The sequence below is a fragment of the Protopterus annectens genome, chromosome 6.part1 (assembly GCF_019279795.1).
Source record: "Protopterus annectens isolate FY-2018-M chromosome 6.part1, PAN1.0, whole genome shotgun sequence".
NCBI lineage: Eukaryota > Metazoa > Chordata > Ceratodontiformes > Protopteridae > Protopterus > Protopterus annectens.
Window position 1 is genome coordinate 184,282,908 of NC_056738.1, and position 18,863 is coordinate 184,301,770.

The 18,863-nt window shown below is 35.0% G+C and overlaps 1 protein-coding gene across 2 annotated transcripts in view; it reads left to right on the forward strand.

Annotated features, from left to right (window-relative positions):
- Nucleotides 1–18,863, forward strand: part of NAA40 (N-alpha-acetyltransferase 40, NatD catalytic subunit) — a 771,384-nt gene that overhangs the window by 515,963 nt on the left and 236,558 nt on the right. For both annotated transcript variants that reach the window (XM_044075624.1, XM_044075625.1), the window contains exon 6: nt 13,650–13,733. In XM_044075624.1, the coding sequence (XP_043931559.1) occupies nt 13,650–13,733 (84 nt within the window). The remainder of the gene's footprint in view (nt 1–13,649; nt 13,734–18,863) is intronic.

The following is an 18,863-nucleotide window of genomic DNA, read 5'->3' on the forward strand; positions in this document are numbered from 1 at the left end:
GCATACACCAACAACTTCTACATCATCTTTTACATAATAACCTACTTTCTGACTCCCAACATGGTTTTAGACCTTTCCATAGCACCTCCACTGCTCTTCTCTCCTTTTCAGACACTATCAACAAAAATCGCAATAACAATCTCTTCTCCTCTGCTTTATTTCTTGACCTGTCTAAAGCCTTTGATATGGTGAACCATTACCTTCTGCTAGACACTTTGAAATGTCTCTCTCTCGAACCTCTGGCATTGCACTGGTTTGACTCCTACTTGAAAGATAGACAACAAGCAGTCCTCTGGGACAGCCATCTTTCCTCTCTGCTCCCAGTCACTATCGGTGTCCCTCAAGGATCCATCTTAGGACCCCTTCTCTTCTCCATATTTATAAATAACCTGTCTACCTCTCTTCCCACTTCCACATGTATTCAATAAGCAGACGATTCAACTCTCATCTGTTCTGCTGCTTCCCCTGCCGAACTTCATTCTTCCACCCAACAAGTCTTTACAGCAGCAGAAAAATGGTTCCAAGATATCTGTCTCCTCCTTAATCCCAAAAAAACCAAACTATTACTTTTCTCTCCTACCCTTAAATCCCCCTCTCCTTTTCAATTATGTCTGACAATGGCACTATCATTACACCTGACTGTTCCACTAAACTACTAGGTGTCACAATAGATAATCAGCTAAACTTTGATTACCACATTGACCTAACCATCAAAGCTGTTAATAAAAAGATTGGTGCTCTTTATAGACTTAAGCCCTTTCTAACAGCATCTACAAGGGTGTCTCTAGCCCAAACTCATCTCATCTCCACACTATTGTATGCCTCCCCATCCTTTATAAACCTTTCAAAATCTAACCTTCAGAAACTTGCCATGGCCTATCATAGCATTGCCAGGTTTGCCACAGGTTCCCCATTTCACACCCATCATTGTGTTACCCTCAAAAAGCTTGACTGGCTCGAACTCCAAAATCTTATTCTCCTACATCAATTAATTGTCACCTATAAAATCCTCCACTACCCTTCTAATACACTCATACTAAATAACCTTGTTGTCCCTTACAGGAATCTTACTTCCCTTCGTTCAGCCAACAAACTACTAGTTGCCACTCTCAAAACACACAACAAAGCTGGTGACTCCTTGTTTACAAATGCCATTGGCTCATACTGGAATAAACTTCCCATAGAACTGACCTCTCTAGGCTCTTCTCAACTTTTCAAGAAACAACTGAGGAACCATTTTAAGTCTCACTGGCTATGCCCCTGCTCAAACACTGACTGACCTGAGCATCCAACCCTCTTCTCATTTCTCTCCATTTACCTCTATGCTTGTCCCTATCACTAATACTACCCCTCTTCTGCAACTATCTACTATCCACTTGGATACTACTTTACCTCTGCAACCTGTTATCCCCCCCCAAATTTATAGGTTGCTCCCAGCTATGCAAATCTGCCTCTTAATCTACTGCCCTGGCACAAAACGATTATAACAATTGTGAATACTGTAAATACCTATAGACTCTTATGTAATTTACTACTTTCTTTCTTTTATGGCTGTACAATTCCTACTACAGCAAAGAATTTGCAAACATAAATCATCTCTCTGTTATGTTATAGCTATAGCTGTGTTAAGTTTGCTAATTATAGTTTTGTTTAAGTTTTGCTAATTATAGCTATTGTCAATTTGCTTTAGTACCATTACTATGCTACATTGGACTAATTTTCTTATCATGCTTATAATTTTTGCATCCCGTTGTACTATTTTTATGTTACCTTCTAGTATATAGTGGAGCTTTTCTCCTTGGGCCTCTGCTGAAAATGGACATGTATCCAGCCAGACTAGCCCGGTCAACAAATGTAAAATAAAAATAAAATAAATAAATAATATATATATATATATATATATATATATATATATATATATATATATATATATATAGATATGTAATCACTATTAATCTGAAAACAAATTCTAATATCTTGGGCATGGGTTTCTTGTTTATAGCTAATGGTATTTGCAAATTATTGTATATGAATTCCCTTGAAAGTCTGTATATTCAGCCAGTTAATTTTATTAGTGTTATATCTACCTAGAAGTCTTTCTGCAGTATTTATTTTGTTTCCATCTAAGAAATGAAACCAGAAATTTAGATTATTTTCCCCAAGGGTGGCTATTATTTTTGTAGTAAGAGTCTAAACATCCAGTAGTATATGCTGTATTAAACATCAAGAACAGTAGGTGATCAGCCAAATAATTACTATCATTACTGTTTTAAAAACATTTAATATACAATTAATACCAAAAGTGTATGTATTGGTATTTCTATTGTTTATACAATAGTCTTTTAGAACCCAATACATTATAATATTATCTGCTGGGAACATTAAAGCTTATTTCATTTATAATACTTGAGGCTATAATTACTTTGTGTAAGAGTTTCTAGTTTGAGCTATATGGTGAATTTAGCCAAAGACTCACAATGTGTAAAACAGCTAATTTAATGTAAAGATTAATATTAGGGAATCCAGTATCATTCTCTTCCCAACTCTTTATGTGCCAATCGTAAGATGTTTTTTGAGGATGCCACACAAAGTTTAATAATGTAGAATTTAACCTTTTTAGGGGGTAGTAAAAGTAATGACTGAGCAAGATATAAAAATGTTGGCAAAATTATCATTTTTATTAATATGTCTGCCTTCCATTGAGAAAAATATTTTATTCCAACTCTCCACTAGCTTTGCTATGTCATTAAATTATTATAATTTAATACTACTGGCTTCTTCCATTTGGCTTTTATATTTATTCCTAAATATTTTAAGTTATTTTCCCAATGAAATTCTTTGAAATCTGTTAAAATGGGAGTTACTGGTTATTTATTAATACTATTTATTTTATTATGTTAACATTTTCTCAAAATATTTTATTGAATTAGTAGTGTTTTCTAATGAAGATTCAGTATTTGTATGTCATCTGCAAATAGTTGAATTTTGAAATTATAATTATCATTAATAGAAAAACTTTTTATTTCATTATTTCCGATGTACATGGCAAAGGGTTCTGTTGATAAGGCGAACAACAATGGAGATAATGGGCATCCTTGTTTTGTTCCTTTTAGTATTTTAAAAGAGCTAGAGAGGAATGATCCAGTTTTAACAAAAGAACATGTATTATTTAACTTCATTATTATCTCTATAAATCTTGAAGGAAAATTATATTCTTTAAATACTTTTTCATGTATGTCCAGTTAATTAAATCAAAAGCTTTATCAATGTCTAGACTCAGTAATGACAGTTTTTTTTTTTACTTTTATTAGCAGTATCTATTAAAGATAAAAGTCTAATGATGTCTTTCACCTTTCTTCCTAAAATAAAGCCAGTTTGATATTATATTGTTTAACCTTTTTGCCAGAATAGCCATTAAAATGCTATAGTCCACATTTAATAAGGAGATAGGATGACCGGAAGTACATAATTTGGAATCATTGCCTTGTTTCAAGATAGATATCAATGAAAATTCCCAAGACATTTGACAAAGTTAGAAGTTCATTAATTAATAATTTTAGAATATTATCTGGAAATATTTTATGTATTTCTGGAATCAGACTAGTCCAGGTGCCTTATTTTATTTCAAATTTTTATTTGTTCTTTTAGTTCTCTAAGAGTAACAAGTTTATTATCTAATTTATCATTTTGTTCTTTTGTTACTTTTCATTTTATATTCTCTTTTAAAAAAATATCTGTAATATCTGTAATATTACTGTTCTCTAGTATTCCTGTTGTTGATTTTTTCATAGCTTTTCATAAAAGCTTCTAAAATATCCTTTGTCTTTTGCTTTTTTTAAGTTTATTATCTACTTTATATGTAATTTCTTTAATATGGTTTATATTATTTAATGTCTTTGATCTAATTGATAATCTATGCATTTTTTTTAGGATTTACAGTATAGGTTTGTAATTTAAGTTTCTCCATGTTTGTTGAAACTTTGATTTAATATTTCTGTGTATTTTGGTTCAGTGTTTTTAATTCTCCTTTTGGGCTCTAACAGAGGGTTTTAATTTTAAATTATCAATTTTTGTTTGAAGCATATTTAATTTGTTATACTGTTCCTTCCTTTTTGTCAAATACCAACTCTTTATTCTACCATAACCCTTTAATATGTCCCACAGAATACCAACAGAAACGTCACCATTATTGTTAACATCCATAAATAGTTTCAGTTAATTTAAAAAACATTCTCTAAATTCTTTAATTTAACTATAGATGCCGGTATTCTTTGCCAAAACACTAACTTATTAGGCTTTAGATTAAGTTTAAAAGTAATGGCATTATGGTCAGCCAAATGGCAAGATGTCAGTACTTCTACTTTCAAATGTAACCCATTAGATGTAAAAACTTTTATTTGTTTGGGTGCCAAATCTATATGAATAGTGAGTAAAGTTCAGTGTGTTTGCTAGTTTTACATTCATTGTATTTGTAAAATTGTTTAGTTGTTTAGCAGTAGCTGTTATTTTAGGCTTCTTGTCTTTGCTTGTATTTTTTTTCTGACAGTATACATTTGAAGTCTCCATAATAGGATATCACCTCTTGCATGTAGAGCTATAATATCAAGGTATGTTTTGCTACTTTCAATCCAATTCCAGGAATCTAATAGATATTAACAAGTGTGTATATTTTCCTATTTGTATTTTCCTATCTATCTCAAGTACACCTTATCCCATCATACCATCTTAGAATTATAATGTGAATCTGCAAGTATTGAATATTCATTGTCAGGTTGTCAAGGTCTTTTTTTAAATAAGCGTGTTTCTTATAAACATACTGTCAGCTTTATTTTCAGATATTTAATTAAGCTACCTGTCTTCATGGGATTATTTAATCAATTTGCCTTCAATGCGATACACTTAAATATTGTAATTTCTGAAATGTAATAAATCTAGCAAAATTAGGTAATAGTTTTGAAGTATTTGGCTGTAGTCATGCATAACACATTTTGTCATGGACAAAAAGTTAAAACTATTCAACAATGGTATAATTGCAGAAATATTTACAACCCTTAACATGGAATGTATCATTCCCAATTTGATGAAATATTCATTCAAAACAACCCTATATCATCATGTAATAATTTCTATCCTATCTTCTGCTTCTACCTCTAAAGATTACCCATTTTTTAATTTATAAAATGTGCTCTCTATACAATCTAACATCATTAGATGTCAAATAAAACAATTCTATTTATCAGTGACATATCAAATAATATTAATCTCTTTATATATTTAATATATTAAGGTTGGCATTGGCTATTAAATATTTATGCTTTTTATATTAACAGTGTTAAAAATGTTTATACATTATTTAACTTATTTTGTCTACTATTATTTAATATACCAGCTTATAGTAATTCAGTAGTCAAAATTCTTTACATTACGTTAGATATCTTGAAATAACGCAGTAAACATGTCCATAAATATGATATGAATCTGAAGATGTCTAAAGCTTCTAACAACTGACAAGTTGAATTATATTTCTTTTCTACCAGTTTAATGATGCTAAAATACAATTATCTTAATTTAATCACATTAGTACTATTGTTCACTGAGAATAATGTCCATTTATAATTAACTTGTGGTATTAAACATTTTAGGTGTTCTAAATTATAGTTCAATTATAATGTATCTATTAGATTTCCATTTATTCCCTACCCCTACCCCATAATATTCATATATAGTGCATTTGTTTAAAAGCTTTACAACATAACTTAACTGACATTACATCATTAGTGCAATCCACACAAGTCATAAATAGTATACATACCTGATAAAATACAATCATACATAAAAATGTAGTTTGCTTATAGCTTCTGAACTCTGGTATAGTCTGTGGTAATTGTTAGAACATTCTAACCTTAACATATTTCATTTAAGAACATAAAGTACAAAAATACATTCATCTACTTTGTTATATTACATTAAACAACTCATTTGTTGTGCCAATAATTAAAAATTGTTTGTATTACCACTGAAAATGGTATTAATATATACAACATTTATATCTATTTAATATTTTTTTGTGAACAATCATTATTATGAACTTTCAAGTATTATATTATTTATATGGATTTAGTTATGCTGTCAGCAACTATTCACTTTAAATGTCTTTGCATGTATCTTTCAATAGATTTCATAAATATAATTACAGATTTCATGAATATAAAATTACCTTTTAATAAAAGAGCAATACTAAATTATGTATGTTTAAGCAAAACTCATTATTTGCTTTAGCCAACTAATATTCTCTCTGCATTTAATATATTAGCAGAAAGAATGTATGTTTCATTGCAGCTTTTAAGTCTGTGTTGCTCTTTAAGTAGACCCTGTGTTAAAGTAGCATTCATTTTATTATTACAATAAATAAGCACTTTATATGCCCCTCAATGCTTTTAAGAAATCTAATTTAAAACATCTCACTTTTAAATGCAAAGAGTTTCATATATATTATAGCTGCCTTGCTGTGCAACTGTATTTCACGTATCCATTGCAGCGTTCCATTTTTAAGCTACCTTTTTAAGTTCAAAGGTCATCCTTGGCTTCCTGACGCTTCCGCAAGTTGTTTTTCGCCTGTCAAGAGCAGCTCGCGATTCCATTTAAACCAAAGAATAAGGTTTTAAAAAAAGGCTTTTTAATTGGGAAATTTTGCTTAAATGTTTTCTAAGGTTGTAAAACCACTCGCAACTGCCAGTATGTGAGCTGCACATTTAAAAACAGTAACTGCCATAGTAAAAAACTTCAGCATTGTCTCTAAGGCATAAAGTGATTGTCAAACAAGACTATATTGTATTAAACCATTTAAATTTAAGTTTTTCACACAAGAACCATGCTATTTATATACTTTAGTTTGTCAAAACTAACAAGAAATCAAAGGAATTGCATTACTTAAAACATTATACATGGTGTACACAACTATTTATTGTTTTTATACACAATTATTTGTTTTATAAACACCACAAAACAAAAAAGAAATATACAAAACATGCCACTAAAGAAAGGTGCAAAGTTCTGGAAAATTTAATCTGTCTTTGCACCTCTGCTCCACAAGCCTTCAAGAGACAAAACAGCACACTATTCAGTACTCTTATATAAAACATCAATTAACGCTTCAGTTGTTAAAAAAGCATAGTTGTTCACAGAAAAAACTTCCAGTTACATTCGGTGTTTAACCCATTAGGTACTAAAATTCCAAACTTTAAAATGCATACTGTCTCCTTATATAGCAGTCTTTTCTATCTCATCCCAACCCTTAACAGTTTCTGAAATTGTGACTCGTAGACATGTATTATCCCCCCATGACATCACATATAATGATGTGCTATGGGACTTTCAGATTTCCTATTTTTAATATCCCTGAGATACTGCTGCATTCTCACCTTAAAAGACCTCTTAGTTTCACCAATATAAAAGTGGTTACAGGAGCATCTCTTTGCATAAATTTCACCCATAGTATTACAATTTACACATTGTCTGGGGGTATATACCACATGATTTATCTTATCAAAACAAGGGACTGCATACTGACAAATGGAACATCATCGACGTAGCAAAGTTCCCATAAATTTTGGTTCCTCTCAATTCTGTTTTGGGGACCTCGAAATCACAGTGGGTAACCATGTCTCTTATACTTCGACCTCGCCTCAAAGAAAGAAGAGGTTTACTTGGTAATACATATTTTACCTTTTTATCTTTCAACAAATAATTCCGATAATATTTAATAACATTATATATTTCCTCTGTCATAATATTATATGTTGTCACAAAGAATCTTTTTAGCTTTCATTTGATTAATATTTTACTTCCTATTTCTTTACATAAAAAATTTCCTACTCCTATTATTGCTCTCATACCCGTAAATATTATTCAGTAATCTATTTAAAGCTTGCTCCACTACATAAAAATCATAACCTCTATGTAAAAATATCCACAAGCCTTGCTAAGTTCTTCCCATAAGGTCTCATTTCTGTTACAGAGCCTTGAAACCCTCAAAAATTCACTATAGGGTAGTAAATTTAAGTGGGATGGGTGACTACTCCTGCCATCCAAAAAAATGGTTGGTACCAGGAAATTTCCTATGTACCTTTGTCCGTACACCTTCACCCACCTTACCGTCTAATTCTACATCCAAAAAAAAAATACTTTTTTCCCACATTGCACCCCATCAAATTTAATGCCAAATTCATTATCTTGTAGTTTTTTTAAAAATCACTTATTAAATTTTCTCCATCTTCACATAAAAAATAAGATTGTCAATAAATCTAAAATATTTTACTACATATTTTTTATAAAATTCCATTTGATATAAATATTTATTTTCAAAAAGATCCATAAATAGGTTCGCATACATAGGGGAGAATGATGGCCCCATCGCCGTCCCTTTTACTTGATCTATTTCACAGTTGAATTCAACATAATTATGAGTCAAGCAAAAATATATTAGTTCTATTACATGATTCGTTAAGGGACTATACTCTAAAAAAATACTTTACTACTTCCATCCCTAACTGATGACTTATGCTTGTATAAAGACTTTTGCCATCTATAGTTAACCAATAACTTTCACTTTTCCATTCTAGTGACTGTATTTTTTTTTTTTTAAAAAAAAAATCAAAAAAGTCACGAATATAGGAGTTCAACTTCCTCACTGGTTGCAACAAATATTTATGTAGCAAAATTCTGATATTATGGAAAAAAAATTTTGTAGCTGCAACTATTGAGAGGCCAGGTGGAAAACAAAGGCTTTTATGGATTTTTGGAAGACAACAAAATCTGGCAATACTACAGCCTTGAGTAGAGAAGACTTCTCCATGTGTTCCTTAGAGCGATAACCAAGTCTGTAGCCATTTTTAACCAAATCATCAAATTCTAACTAGGCTTTATTATAATTCGAAACTGCTACCTTCTTATGTACATGAGCATCGTTTAAATTTTCTTCACACATTTTTTTATACTGCATAAAGTGCATTACAACTGTCTTTTGACCTTTCATCGGCTGGCTTAATCACTAAATCATGTTGTTTACTCAAATTCTTTAAAGCTAGCCATTCGGTTTTAGATACATTGTAAATAACATTTGTCCTAACCTTTAAGGCAAGCAAACACATATTTTCCAAAACAAAACCAACCATAGCAGAAAAATGTTTAACATACTTATCAGTAAATGGAGGTATAAAATCGCTCTTCACACAAATTTCAGACGTATCTAATAGACAGTATGCATTATTTTCATCATAAAAAGACGAATCACATGAAACAAAAATGTCATCATCATCTGTTTCCATTGTAGTATCTAACATTTCCAACGTATAACTATCTCTTACTTGCTGTCTAAGAAAAAAATGCATTAACTGCAGTTTCCATATAAAGCAAAACATGTCTGCCTTAAGCATTTGTATTCGTAGCAATACTGTTGGAACAAATTTTAACCCATGATTTAACACTGACATTTCACTTTCATTTACTGTACATCCTGATAAGGTCAAGACCAAGTTATTGCTATCATTTCTTCAGTATGTCTTTTTTAAATTATTTAAAAATGTCTTATTGTCAATACAGTTTTTTTTCTGCCAGTACTGTATTTATTGTGTCATTTCAAAGCGACCTCTCTTACGACTGTTATTTCCTTCTCGCTGGTTGCTCCGAAAATATTCTGCAAATAACCTGGTTGCTGTGCGACTGGTAATGGGGGAAACGCTATCTATTCTTCTATTTCCCATTCTGTAACACTCATTCCTGAATTTTCTTATTTTTCATGGCTATTATTTTATGCTTGAAACAAAGTTTACCCTCAGTTCTGTCATTTCTCTTCAGTCAGAGACACTTGATTGTAGCGATAGCAAAGTGAATATTTTTTGTTTTTAATATATATATTAAATAGGCAACTGTCTTTCCTATAATATTCCACCATAGTTTGTAGAAGGATTTAGTAAAATATTAAACTATGGAGATACACATTGTTATATTAATCTTGCCATTGCCAGTAAGACTGTTTCATTAATTTAGTAAAATAAAAAGTTTTACGTTTTAAATTCTGTTGCTCTTTTATAACTGTTGAAACAATTCATTTGCACTATAGTACAGCATGTTTACAAAGATAAATACAAGTCCAAAAGAGATAGAGAGGTCTTTATTACTTTCCTTTAAATTTTTTTCCTATTTCCTTTTGTATCCTATCCACTTTTTACTGTGTTTCTTTTAAAGCTTATTGAAGACCAGTCCATTTCTTCTTGTTTATCTAAAAGGTTATTTTTCTGAGTATAGTCCAAGTCTTCATTCAGTGAATTAAATGTCTTTTGACCTTTGGATAAGAAAATTCTGATTTTTTCAGGGAATAAAATGTGAGCCTTAATGTTTGATTTTTTTGAGACTTTTTATTAATGGGATGCATGCTTTTCTTTTGGACATTACTGAAGAGATGTATAGTCATTATCCAACTTAATGGTTTTCCCATTTAAAGTTATTGGACAGTTAGATCAGGTGTTTTTTTAAGACCAAGTCTTTTTCTTATGTAGAGAGAAATTTGACTGTTATAGATCTTTGGTGTAGATGGATTTTTTTTTTTGTTGTAATATTGTTTGAGACACCTGTGTGCTCTTAAAATTCCAAAAGAAAGCGACTCTGGCAGGATCAGGATTTTTGGGATGCAAGCGTTCAGGAATTGTAACATGTTATTACCTTCTTCCTTCTCAGGGATGCTGTATATTCTTATATTATTTCTTCTGGTTCTGCTCTCAAGATAATCAACCTTTCCCAGAAGAAATGTGTTCTGTTTCAGTAAAAATTCAACTTTTCATTTAGTCTGCCATCTACGTCATTCAGAGATTCCTCCGTGGAAGTGATTTAATCTGAATGTTTCTTGATTATTTCATTTAATAGATCAATTTCTTTCTTTTTTCTTGCTTTATAGTGTCCATTTTACTCTCCAAACTGATATTTCTTGCATGCTGGTTACAAGAGATTGTAATTCATTCTCCATTCTATTATCCTGTGAGGAAGCTTTAAGATGACTCATAGATATACTTGACTAGAAAAACTTTTGACAGGCTAAAATCAATATAAGGTCTACAAAAACTGATGTTCTTGCTCAATTCTCTTCATGCCTTATTTATTGTTATATAAAAGATGTTTTAGATGGTTTGAACACAGTTTATTGTATTTTAAAACTAAATAATGCTGTCAGAATACTAAAATGAGGCAGAGCAAAACCTTTATGCTGCTAACTGCTTGGCATCTTAACCACACCTCCCACCATTTTTATTTTTAAATGTAACATAAGTAATTAATTCTTCAAGGGCAGCAGGCACTGAATTTGTTGATAAAACATTGAAATGTAAAGTTGTCTGGCAGTAGCAGCCACTTCATTAGTTACAGATCTCTTTATTGTGGAACTATTCGGGTGAGTTTTACTTCTGCAGAGTTTGTAATTAGTGATATTGGTAGATTGTAATGACAGATGTTTGAGTGGCCTTTTATGGTTGAAATTTTCTGAAGTGGGTAGTTTTGTCATTATTTCATATATTTTGTTTCATTGCTTACTGGAAGAATGTTCAAAACTACAAATTTAAAACTCATCTAACAAGTGGTGCTATATTATACAAGGAATATAATTTAATACGATCAGGGAAGTGAATCAAATAACACATACTTGTATGCATGACCCTAATAATATGTGCAAGGTGCCTGTGGTTTGAAAACAGCCCAAAGGTGCACTTAATCCTCCACTGGCCGGATGAATTTTCTTTGAATGTTGGTTTTCGTGACATTTCAAGGTCAGAGATGTTTAGTGCTCTTGCTGAGTCTGTTTTCATTGTGGGACCGTGTTGTTTGTTTAGCAAATGGTTATCAGTGTTTGTGCTACTTTATTTCAATTTCTGTAATTGCTGTAGAAGTAAATAAGCAAACAATATGCATGATAACAGGTTTGAACAATGTTTATGGTAAATGGGGAGAAATAGCCAAGTAATAAAACACTGGAATGGCTGGTGAGGGGGCTGCTTGTGAGGGGAGATGGGGGGTGCTGCAGGGGAAACTGCTGTGGGGGGACTGATCTGTTACCCTTCCTAGGACCTCATATGACCATGATCCGGCTCTGGTGTTTTGCACAGTTTACTATAAACTATCAGAAGTTGGAATGAAGCAACAAAGTGTTAGTTGTAAAAAAAATAAATAAATGCTTTCATTCTGTTTGGCAATAAAGGAACCACAACGCTCATTATTTTTTATAAGTGACACTTCGTTGCTTCAGTCCAACTTTTCATTGTGACTAGATCTAGAAATGTTATTGTCCCCCTTTATGAAGCCCTCATTAGGTTAATCATTTTGTATAATGCCATCTTTGGCATGTATCTGTCCATGCACATGTAACAACTGGAATCCCCACAGAGATACCTTACTAAAAGGAATACAAGTCCTAAACACTGGGTCTTGCATGGGCCACCTCAAAGCCTTTACCACTGTACTCTGTATCCTACAGAGTGCTAAGAGGTGACCTGTGTCTGGCATGCAAGGCATCCTGCAACCCAGTACTGATAGACCTAATGAACATCAGCAATTCGAATGGCATCAGAAATACTCAGTCCAGGTATCTAAGCAGAAGGGTGTGGAGAGACGAATATATATCAATGAGGATGCTACTGTTCAAGAACAGACTCTCCATTCAAGTAAAACAAAGCTCATCCCTGTCCATATTCATATGCATCTTGGATCTAAGAATGGTAATAGAAAATTCACCCCAGGATTGCCCCTCGTGCTACTAATGGATAGATGCAGTTCCTAAAAAGCTGCATCACTTGAGTCCCCTCAAATTATCTATGGTACGATCACAGTTGTTCTCACTAGGGCCACTATACAATTATCAGCCATGGGAAGGGTAAGACCAATTAGAAACATTAATTCAAGCACCAAAAAGGGAAATTGGCTAATCTTAAAATGTCCTCCAAGTGAACCTACGTTGAGATAGTAAATAGTTTTAAAAAATTGCCCTGTTTAGATCATGCCCCTCCCCATTCTTCAACAGCTTTAGGCACCTCTACCTGCAGTGGCCTCTTTGCAACATGTACATATTTCCCTCTGGATGACCTAATACATGTCCTTATTAAATTTGGAAACATTCACTTGAGGTCTGTATTAAGCCCTTTATGTTCAAGCTGTGTGATCACTTCAGCAGATTTCATAATTTTGTTTGCAATGCTTCTAGTGTCCACACCACCTCTGTCTCCTTTTCTGACCAGAAACAGAAAACTGTAGGGGAATTTTCCTGTAGTCCTGGCCAGATTTCCCCTAGTCAGTATGAGTCCCACCTCTGGTCTTCTCTGAATGTAGTCATGCCTCATGAGACTAAGCATGTCAGCAAAACTAATTAAATAGTAAACAAACAGACTGTGGTGAAAAGGGGTTTATGGTTTATACTTCAATGTGACATTAATGGAAGCGACTGAACAATTTCAAACTTGATAAGCTTGTGGTTTTTGTTATCTTTTTTTTTTGTCAGGGCTGTCTTTTGTTCTTTAAATGGGATGATGATTTTCTTAGATGAAGTGCATTGAATAGTAAGGCATTGATCCTTTTCTCTTTTTTTTCCTTTTAATTCCCTTGTTTCTGTGCAGCTATGAAGTACAGTTAGAAAACAAAGTACGGAGAAGAGGTCTGGGCAAATTTCTTATACAGATTCTTCAGCTCATAGCAAACAGGTAAGTAAAAAAAAAATAGTCATGACATCTAATTAACCAGAGTATGCTAGATGTGACAGTGTTGTAGTTGTGTAGCAGTTGTCAAGTTTATTTTTTAAACCAACTGGTATTATCAATTTGGATTTGATAAACTCTCTGTTCCTTTGATCATTTTTGGATTCATATGTGGTTAACACAATGTATTGTTCCTTGGAATGGATTTATCCTTGAGGACATTATCTTGAGGGCATCTCCCTTCACTTAAGTCTTCTTCTTTCGGCTTTTTCCCGGTTAGGGATCACCTGTCCGCTCATGATTGACAGTGGAGTTTTTACGGTGTCAGTTTGCCAGCCCGGCGCCCAACCTTCCACAGAAGACGCACTCATGTACACACTCACACCTAGGGCCAATTTAGAGTGTCCAATCCACCTACAGCATGTCTTTGGGATGTGGGAGGAAACCCACGGGACCACAGAGAGGACATGCAGACTCCGCACAGAAGGCACCCTAGCCGAGAATCGAACTGGAGAACCTCTTGCTGTAAGGCGGCAACGCTAACCGCTGCACCACCGTGGCCACCCTCTCTCTCTTCACTTAAGTATTAGTATTAAAATACAGTAAGCAGGACTTTTTTAGTACACTCCACAATTTTTTTGTTTTGAAGAGGCTTCAGCAGATTTGGCAACAGGGACCCTTCACTGTGAGTGTGTAGTTAATAGAGTTGACTCTCTCTGAATTTGGCTGTTTTTCTGTGAAGCTTCTGTTTTTTAGGTACACAGTTGCCATTTGTCAGTGCATAGCATAATATCAAACCCAGCACTACGAGAGGAAGTGCATGCACCTAGTTTACCACTTTAATGCTATTTACACAGTTAAGATTGTGATTCTGGCACTCATAGAATACCTCCTTTGTTTGCTGCATAAAACACGTAAGCCATCTGATTGTGTGGTCACCAAATTATGAGCCGACCCACACCCAACATTGTATTGCTTGGAAGGAAAGCACAAAATGAAGCACTGCTGTAAGGGCCTATGTTTCCACTTGGTCATCTCAAGACTCAGGAGGGAGAAGATCCTGGCCTGTTTAACTTCTTGAAGGATGGCACAGGTTGAGAGCCTTCATTAGAAATGACCCTTCTAAGCAGACCACTCAACTGTCTATTTTAGACAACAGTTCCTATTTTCTGACTTGATTTATTCCTTCACACAGTTTTCTGAATTCCTCCCTCATCACTCGTGATGAAGGTGTCTAGGATACAGAAAACCACACTACATTTCCAGCATACTAGTGGCGCAAGTAGTTTATATAAAAAGGGCACACATTTTCTTTTTTCTGAAGCAAAAATAAATTACCTCGTGACAGAATTTTGTAATACAGTTCATTAAAGTCTACATATCTTACACTGTCACTTTCATAATGTGCTATATTTTTCCATCATTTTTGTCACTCTGTTTTTAAACATGTTTCTGAGAACTATCCCACACTTCTAAGGGAAGTGAGAAGAGTTAGGTGCTATTTAGCATAAAATAATGAATACCAATTAGATGCCCAGATGTTTTTAGCTGATGTAACTACCTTTTTAAATTCCATTGTACCTGTTTTCATTAACTGCATGTTGAGAGGTATTCCTCTAGGGCTATACCAGAGTAGCATCAGAAGGCAGAGGAAGGAAGAGACAGGCATCAGTTTTACTCTCCTAAGGCAGAGGAAGGAAGAGACAGGCACCAGTTATACCCCCCTAGACGCAAATTTCTGTTCCATTGCTTTGCATCTTTTCACTCAATTTGTGAGAACTGAAATATGCATCCATCTTTTTCCACTTATGCAGACAACATGGTGCATGCAACCCATGAAACCACTTTGGAGGGGGGATGCTTATTGGAGTGCAAGCATTGCCAATCATCTATTTAAATAGCCAGAAGATGTTTGTAACTGGCCTGCTGTTGGGGAAAACATTCCTTAGAGTCCCGGGTCCATAGTTTGGTGGGGATCTCCTTCTTTGGACTAAGTTGTTTTCTCCCCAGGAGAACTCATTGCTATGGGGGTGATGAGCATTCATTGGGTAGTCATGGGCTAGAATCTGTACTTTAGGCCCTTGTCTTCAGGGAGCTGCTTAAGGTTGGTAGAACATAAGTTATGGGTGCCAGATATCCATATTATTACATAATGTAATGCCTGCACTTGTCCCAATGCTGATTCTCTTCTCTCATTATTGTCAATGGCAGATGCATCCTTGTGTAGCAGTAGTCTGTTACCCGTCCTCCAGCATGTGTCTATTGGTCATTCAACACCACTGCTTCTTGTGAGGAGTCTGAGAGATCCTGCAGTCTTTGTTTGAGACAGGTGAAGATAATTAAATATTCCTACTGTAGCTCCTCACAGATTAAACCCCTTCCTTTTGAAAGATTCCTAAGCTGAAAGCATTCACTGTGGCCCATATTCCCCAGAAATGCCTGAATGTGTATCTGGGAAGCAGAAAGACTACTCTGGGGTCATTCTGCTCTATGGAACCCAACATCATGAGTACCATGTAAGCAGCTTAGAAGCACCCAGGTACTGCTCTGTCTATTCACAGGAAAGCAGATCCCCTCTACAATCCTCCAGCTGAGTGAAATGGGAGCTTGATCATGCATTCTAGGGAGCATCACCTATAAAATGTCTTTGGCCTACCTGAGAATCCCGAGACCACAGAATGTTTTGGTACTTAAGGAGTCTAAAGAGTTGAATAGGGATGTTCTGTTTTGCTACGTTAAAGCTTAGACACCTCATCTTTGTCCAAATACCCATGTTTCAGTCCATCCTTGGAGATACCTGTTGGTCAAGCTTTTGGCCATCTCTCATTTTTAACTTTGAGCTGAGCAGTTTTTTCTTTTGACACTTAACAGCTGGTCTTGCATATGATGGCTGTCCAAAGCAGAGGCAGACTCTGAGAACATATCAACCACATCATGGCCTGTATTGCCTCTATTTTGCTTATCATATGACTCACCACAGTTTTCTTTGTGCTGTTATTGTGAAGAGGTCAGCAGGCTCGAGAGTGAATTTCTGCAGGACAGGGTGTCTGAGGCTCTCCTCTCATAAGGGAAGAGCTCCAGCACATCTTTATTGATCACTATCCCCCCTTCCAAGAGTGCTGGCTGGAGACCTCTCCAGCTTATTCTTACAGGATCTGGTTTATGACTTGTAGAAAAAAAAAGATGTAGCTCTTCACTACTGTAAAGGACTACCATGAACTTTGCTTAGAGCCCCCCCCCCCCTCTGTTCTAATCCTGACAAAACCCCTAATAAGAATCACTGTTGTCAACCAGCAGAGACCGTTGGTCATCATGTGACTTTGTCTGTGCTGGCCAAGTCTCCCAGAAGGGCTGCCATACGGGCCCAGCAGCAGCATTTCTGACCGTGTTTTTGATTTGGTTGTGTTGGTCTGTTGTGAAAATTTACTTTTGCTTTAGAGAGCCATCATGAAAGACCAGATGTTAGGTGCTCCCCAGAAAGAACTCTGCTTGGTCAAGAGCTCTTGTGACAGGCTTGCTTCTTTAAGGGATTATAAAAATTGTACCTCTGTAGCAAGATCCAGGGTTGTTGTTCTATCTTTTCTTGGTTTCAAATCAAGCAGAAGTTTTCCTTTACAAGCTGGACCCTGTCAACTTCAGTGACCACAGTCTGTATATCAGATTCCATAGGATGAATTCCAGGGAGGTTATACCTCTTCTAAAACAGGACATTAGCATGGTGCCACTGAACATGATGGAATACCTTTTAGCACATTTTTGTTTGAGGTCTGCACAAGAGATTCTTTTTGACTTAAGGTAGGCTTCACTTTTACTGAAAATTGCTGAAATTTGCTACGTTTTCTGCCCTTGGGGAGTTAATAAGTGTGAATTAGCCATGGTGGTGGAGGGTTTACTAACAGAAAAACTTCATTTTTTCCTCTGTCTGAATGACTGGCAACTGTTAGCCCATTGGAGAGATGCCTTCTGAAATGTTTTGAATGGGTGACCCCTGGTTGCAGCCTCTAGGATTTTACATAAACTGTGAGATCTTGTCCTTGGAGGTTTGAGTCATTGGTCCAAAGATGCTTCTCTTTTACTGTCAGAGGTCCAAGAGGTCATGGCTTTGGCCATCTTTGTGAGGATTGTATGCTTTCTAGAGTCCATAACAGGCAAAGTCTTTACGTTTCCTTTTATATGCCTGTTGACTGTAGGTGTTGCAATAGACTGTAAGATGTCAATGACTAGAGAAATTCTCATGTTTCTTTAGATCACCTTGGATCATACTTTCAGTTTTTCACATTCTAGTTGAAGTGAAGGCGGTGAACTGTCTGAATCACACCTCCTGATCCCTGGATCAAAGGACTCAGAAGTGGAGTACCCCAGAAACGACACTGTTTGCCAGTTAGTAAACTTGACTGCCAAGCTCTGCTGATCCATGTAGCGGAGCAAAAGGGAGCTTAAAGAAGAACATTATTTCTTCTTTGGCAGGAGAGATTATTGTAAGCCTTTACACCATTCATTCTGATTCTGCATCTCATCTCAGAATGCACTGAAGAAAAAACAGAGCTCATCCTCGTCACCACTTGATGCCTGATTAATGTTTTTTTGATCCTTGGCAGTACAAGAAGCATTTCTTAGTGCAAACCAAGGATATCCTCCTTCTCAGTTGGCGTGGCACCCAGCCTCATCTCAGGATGTGCTTGTGTTTGGATTTCTTGATCCTGCAGAGCTGTTTAGCTGTAGTGACTGAATTGAGTAAAGTCACTAGGAAGAATTCCACCTGATAACACATACTTTGTCAAGAGGAAGAAGGTACTCCATGTCCGAGGAGGGGCATCCTGTGCTGCCCACTTAGTCATTATGTGGATGCTTCTTAAATATCTTACAAGACCTGTATGGTTTGGTTCTCAAATTACTCCATGGTGAAGTGTGCCAGCTCTTTTTTGCTCATCATAATCTTACAATGGCATGATTTTTGTATTTGATAACCAGGGTAGAGCACTTAACTCCATGAACATTTTTCAGCCTCAACACCTGAAAGTAGCCTAACAGCCCTTTAATCCTCTGTGCTAACTGCCAGGATTTCTGCATCTCTGACTTCCTGTGAATGCTTCCTTTCTCTTTCCACTGAGTCATTAGCTCACTGGGATGGATTTT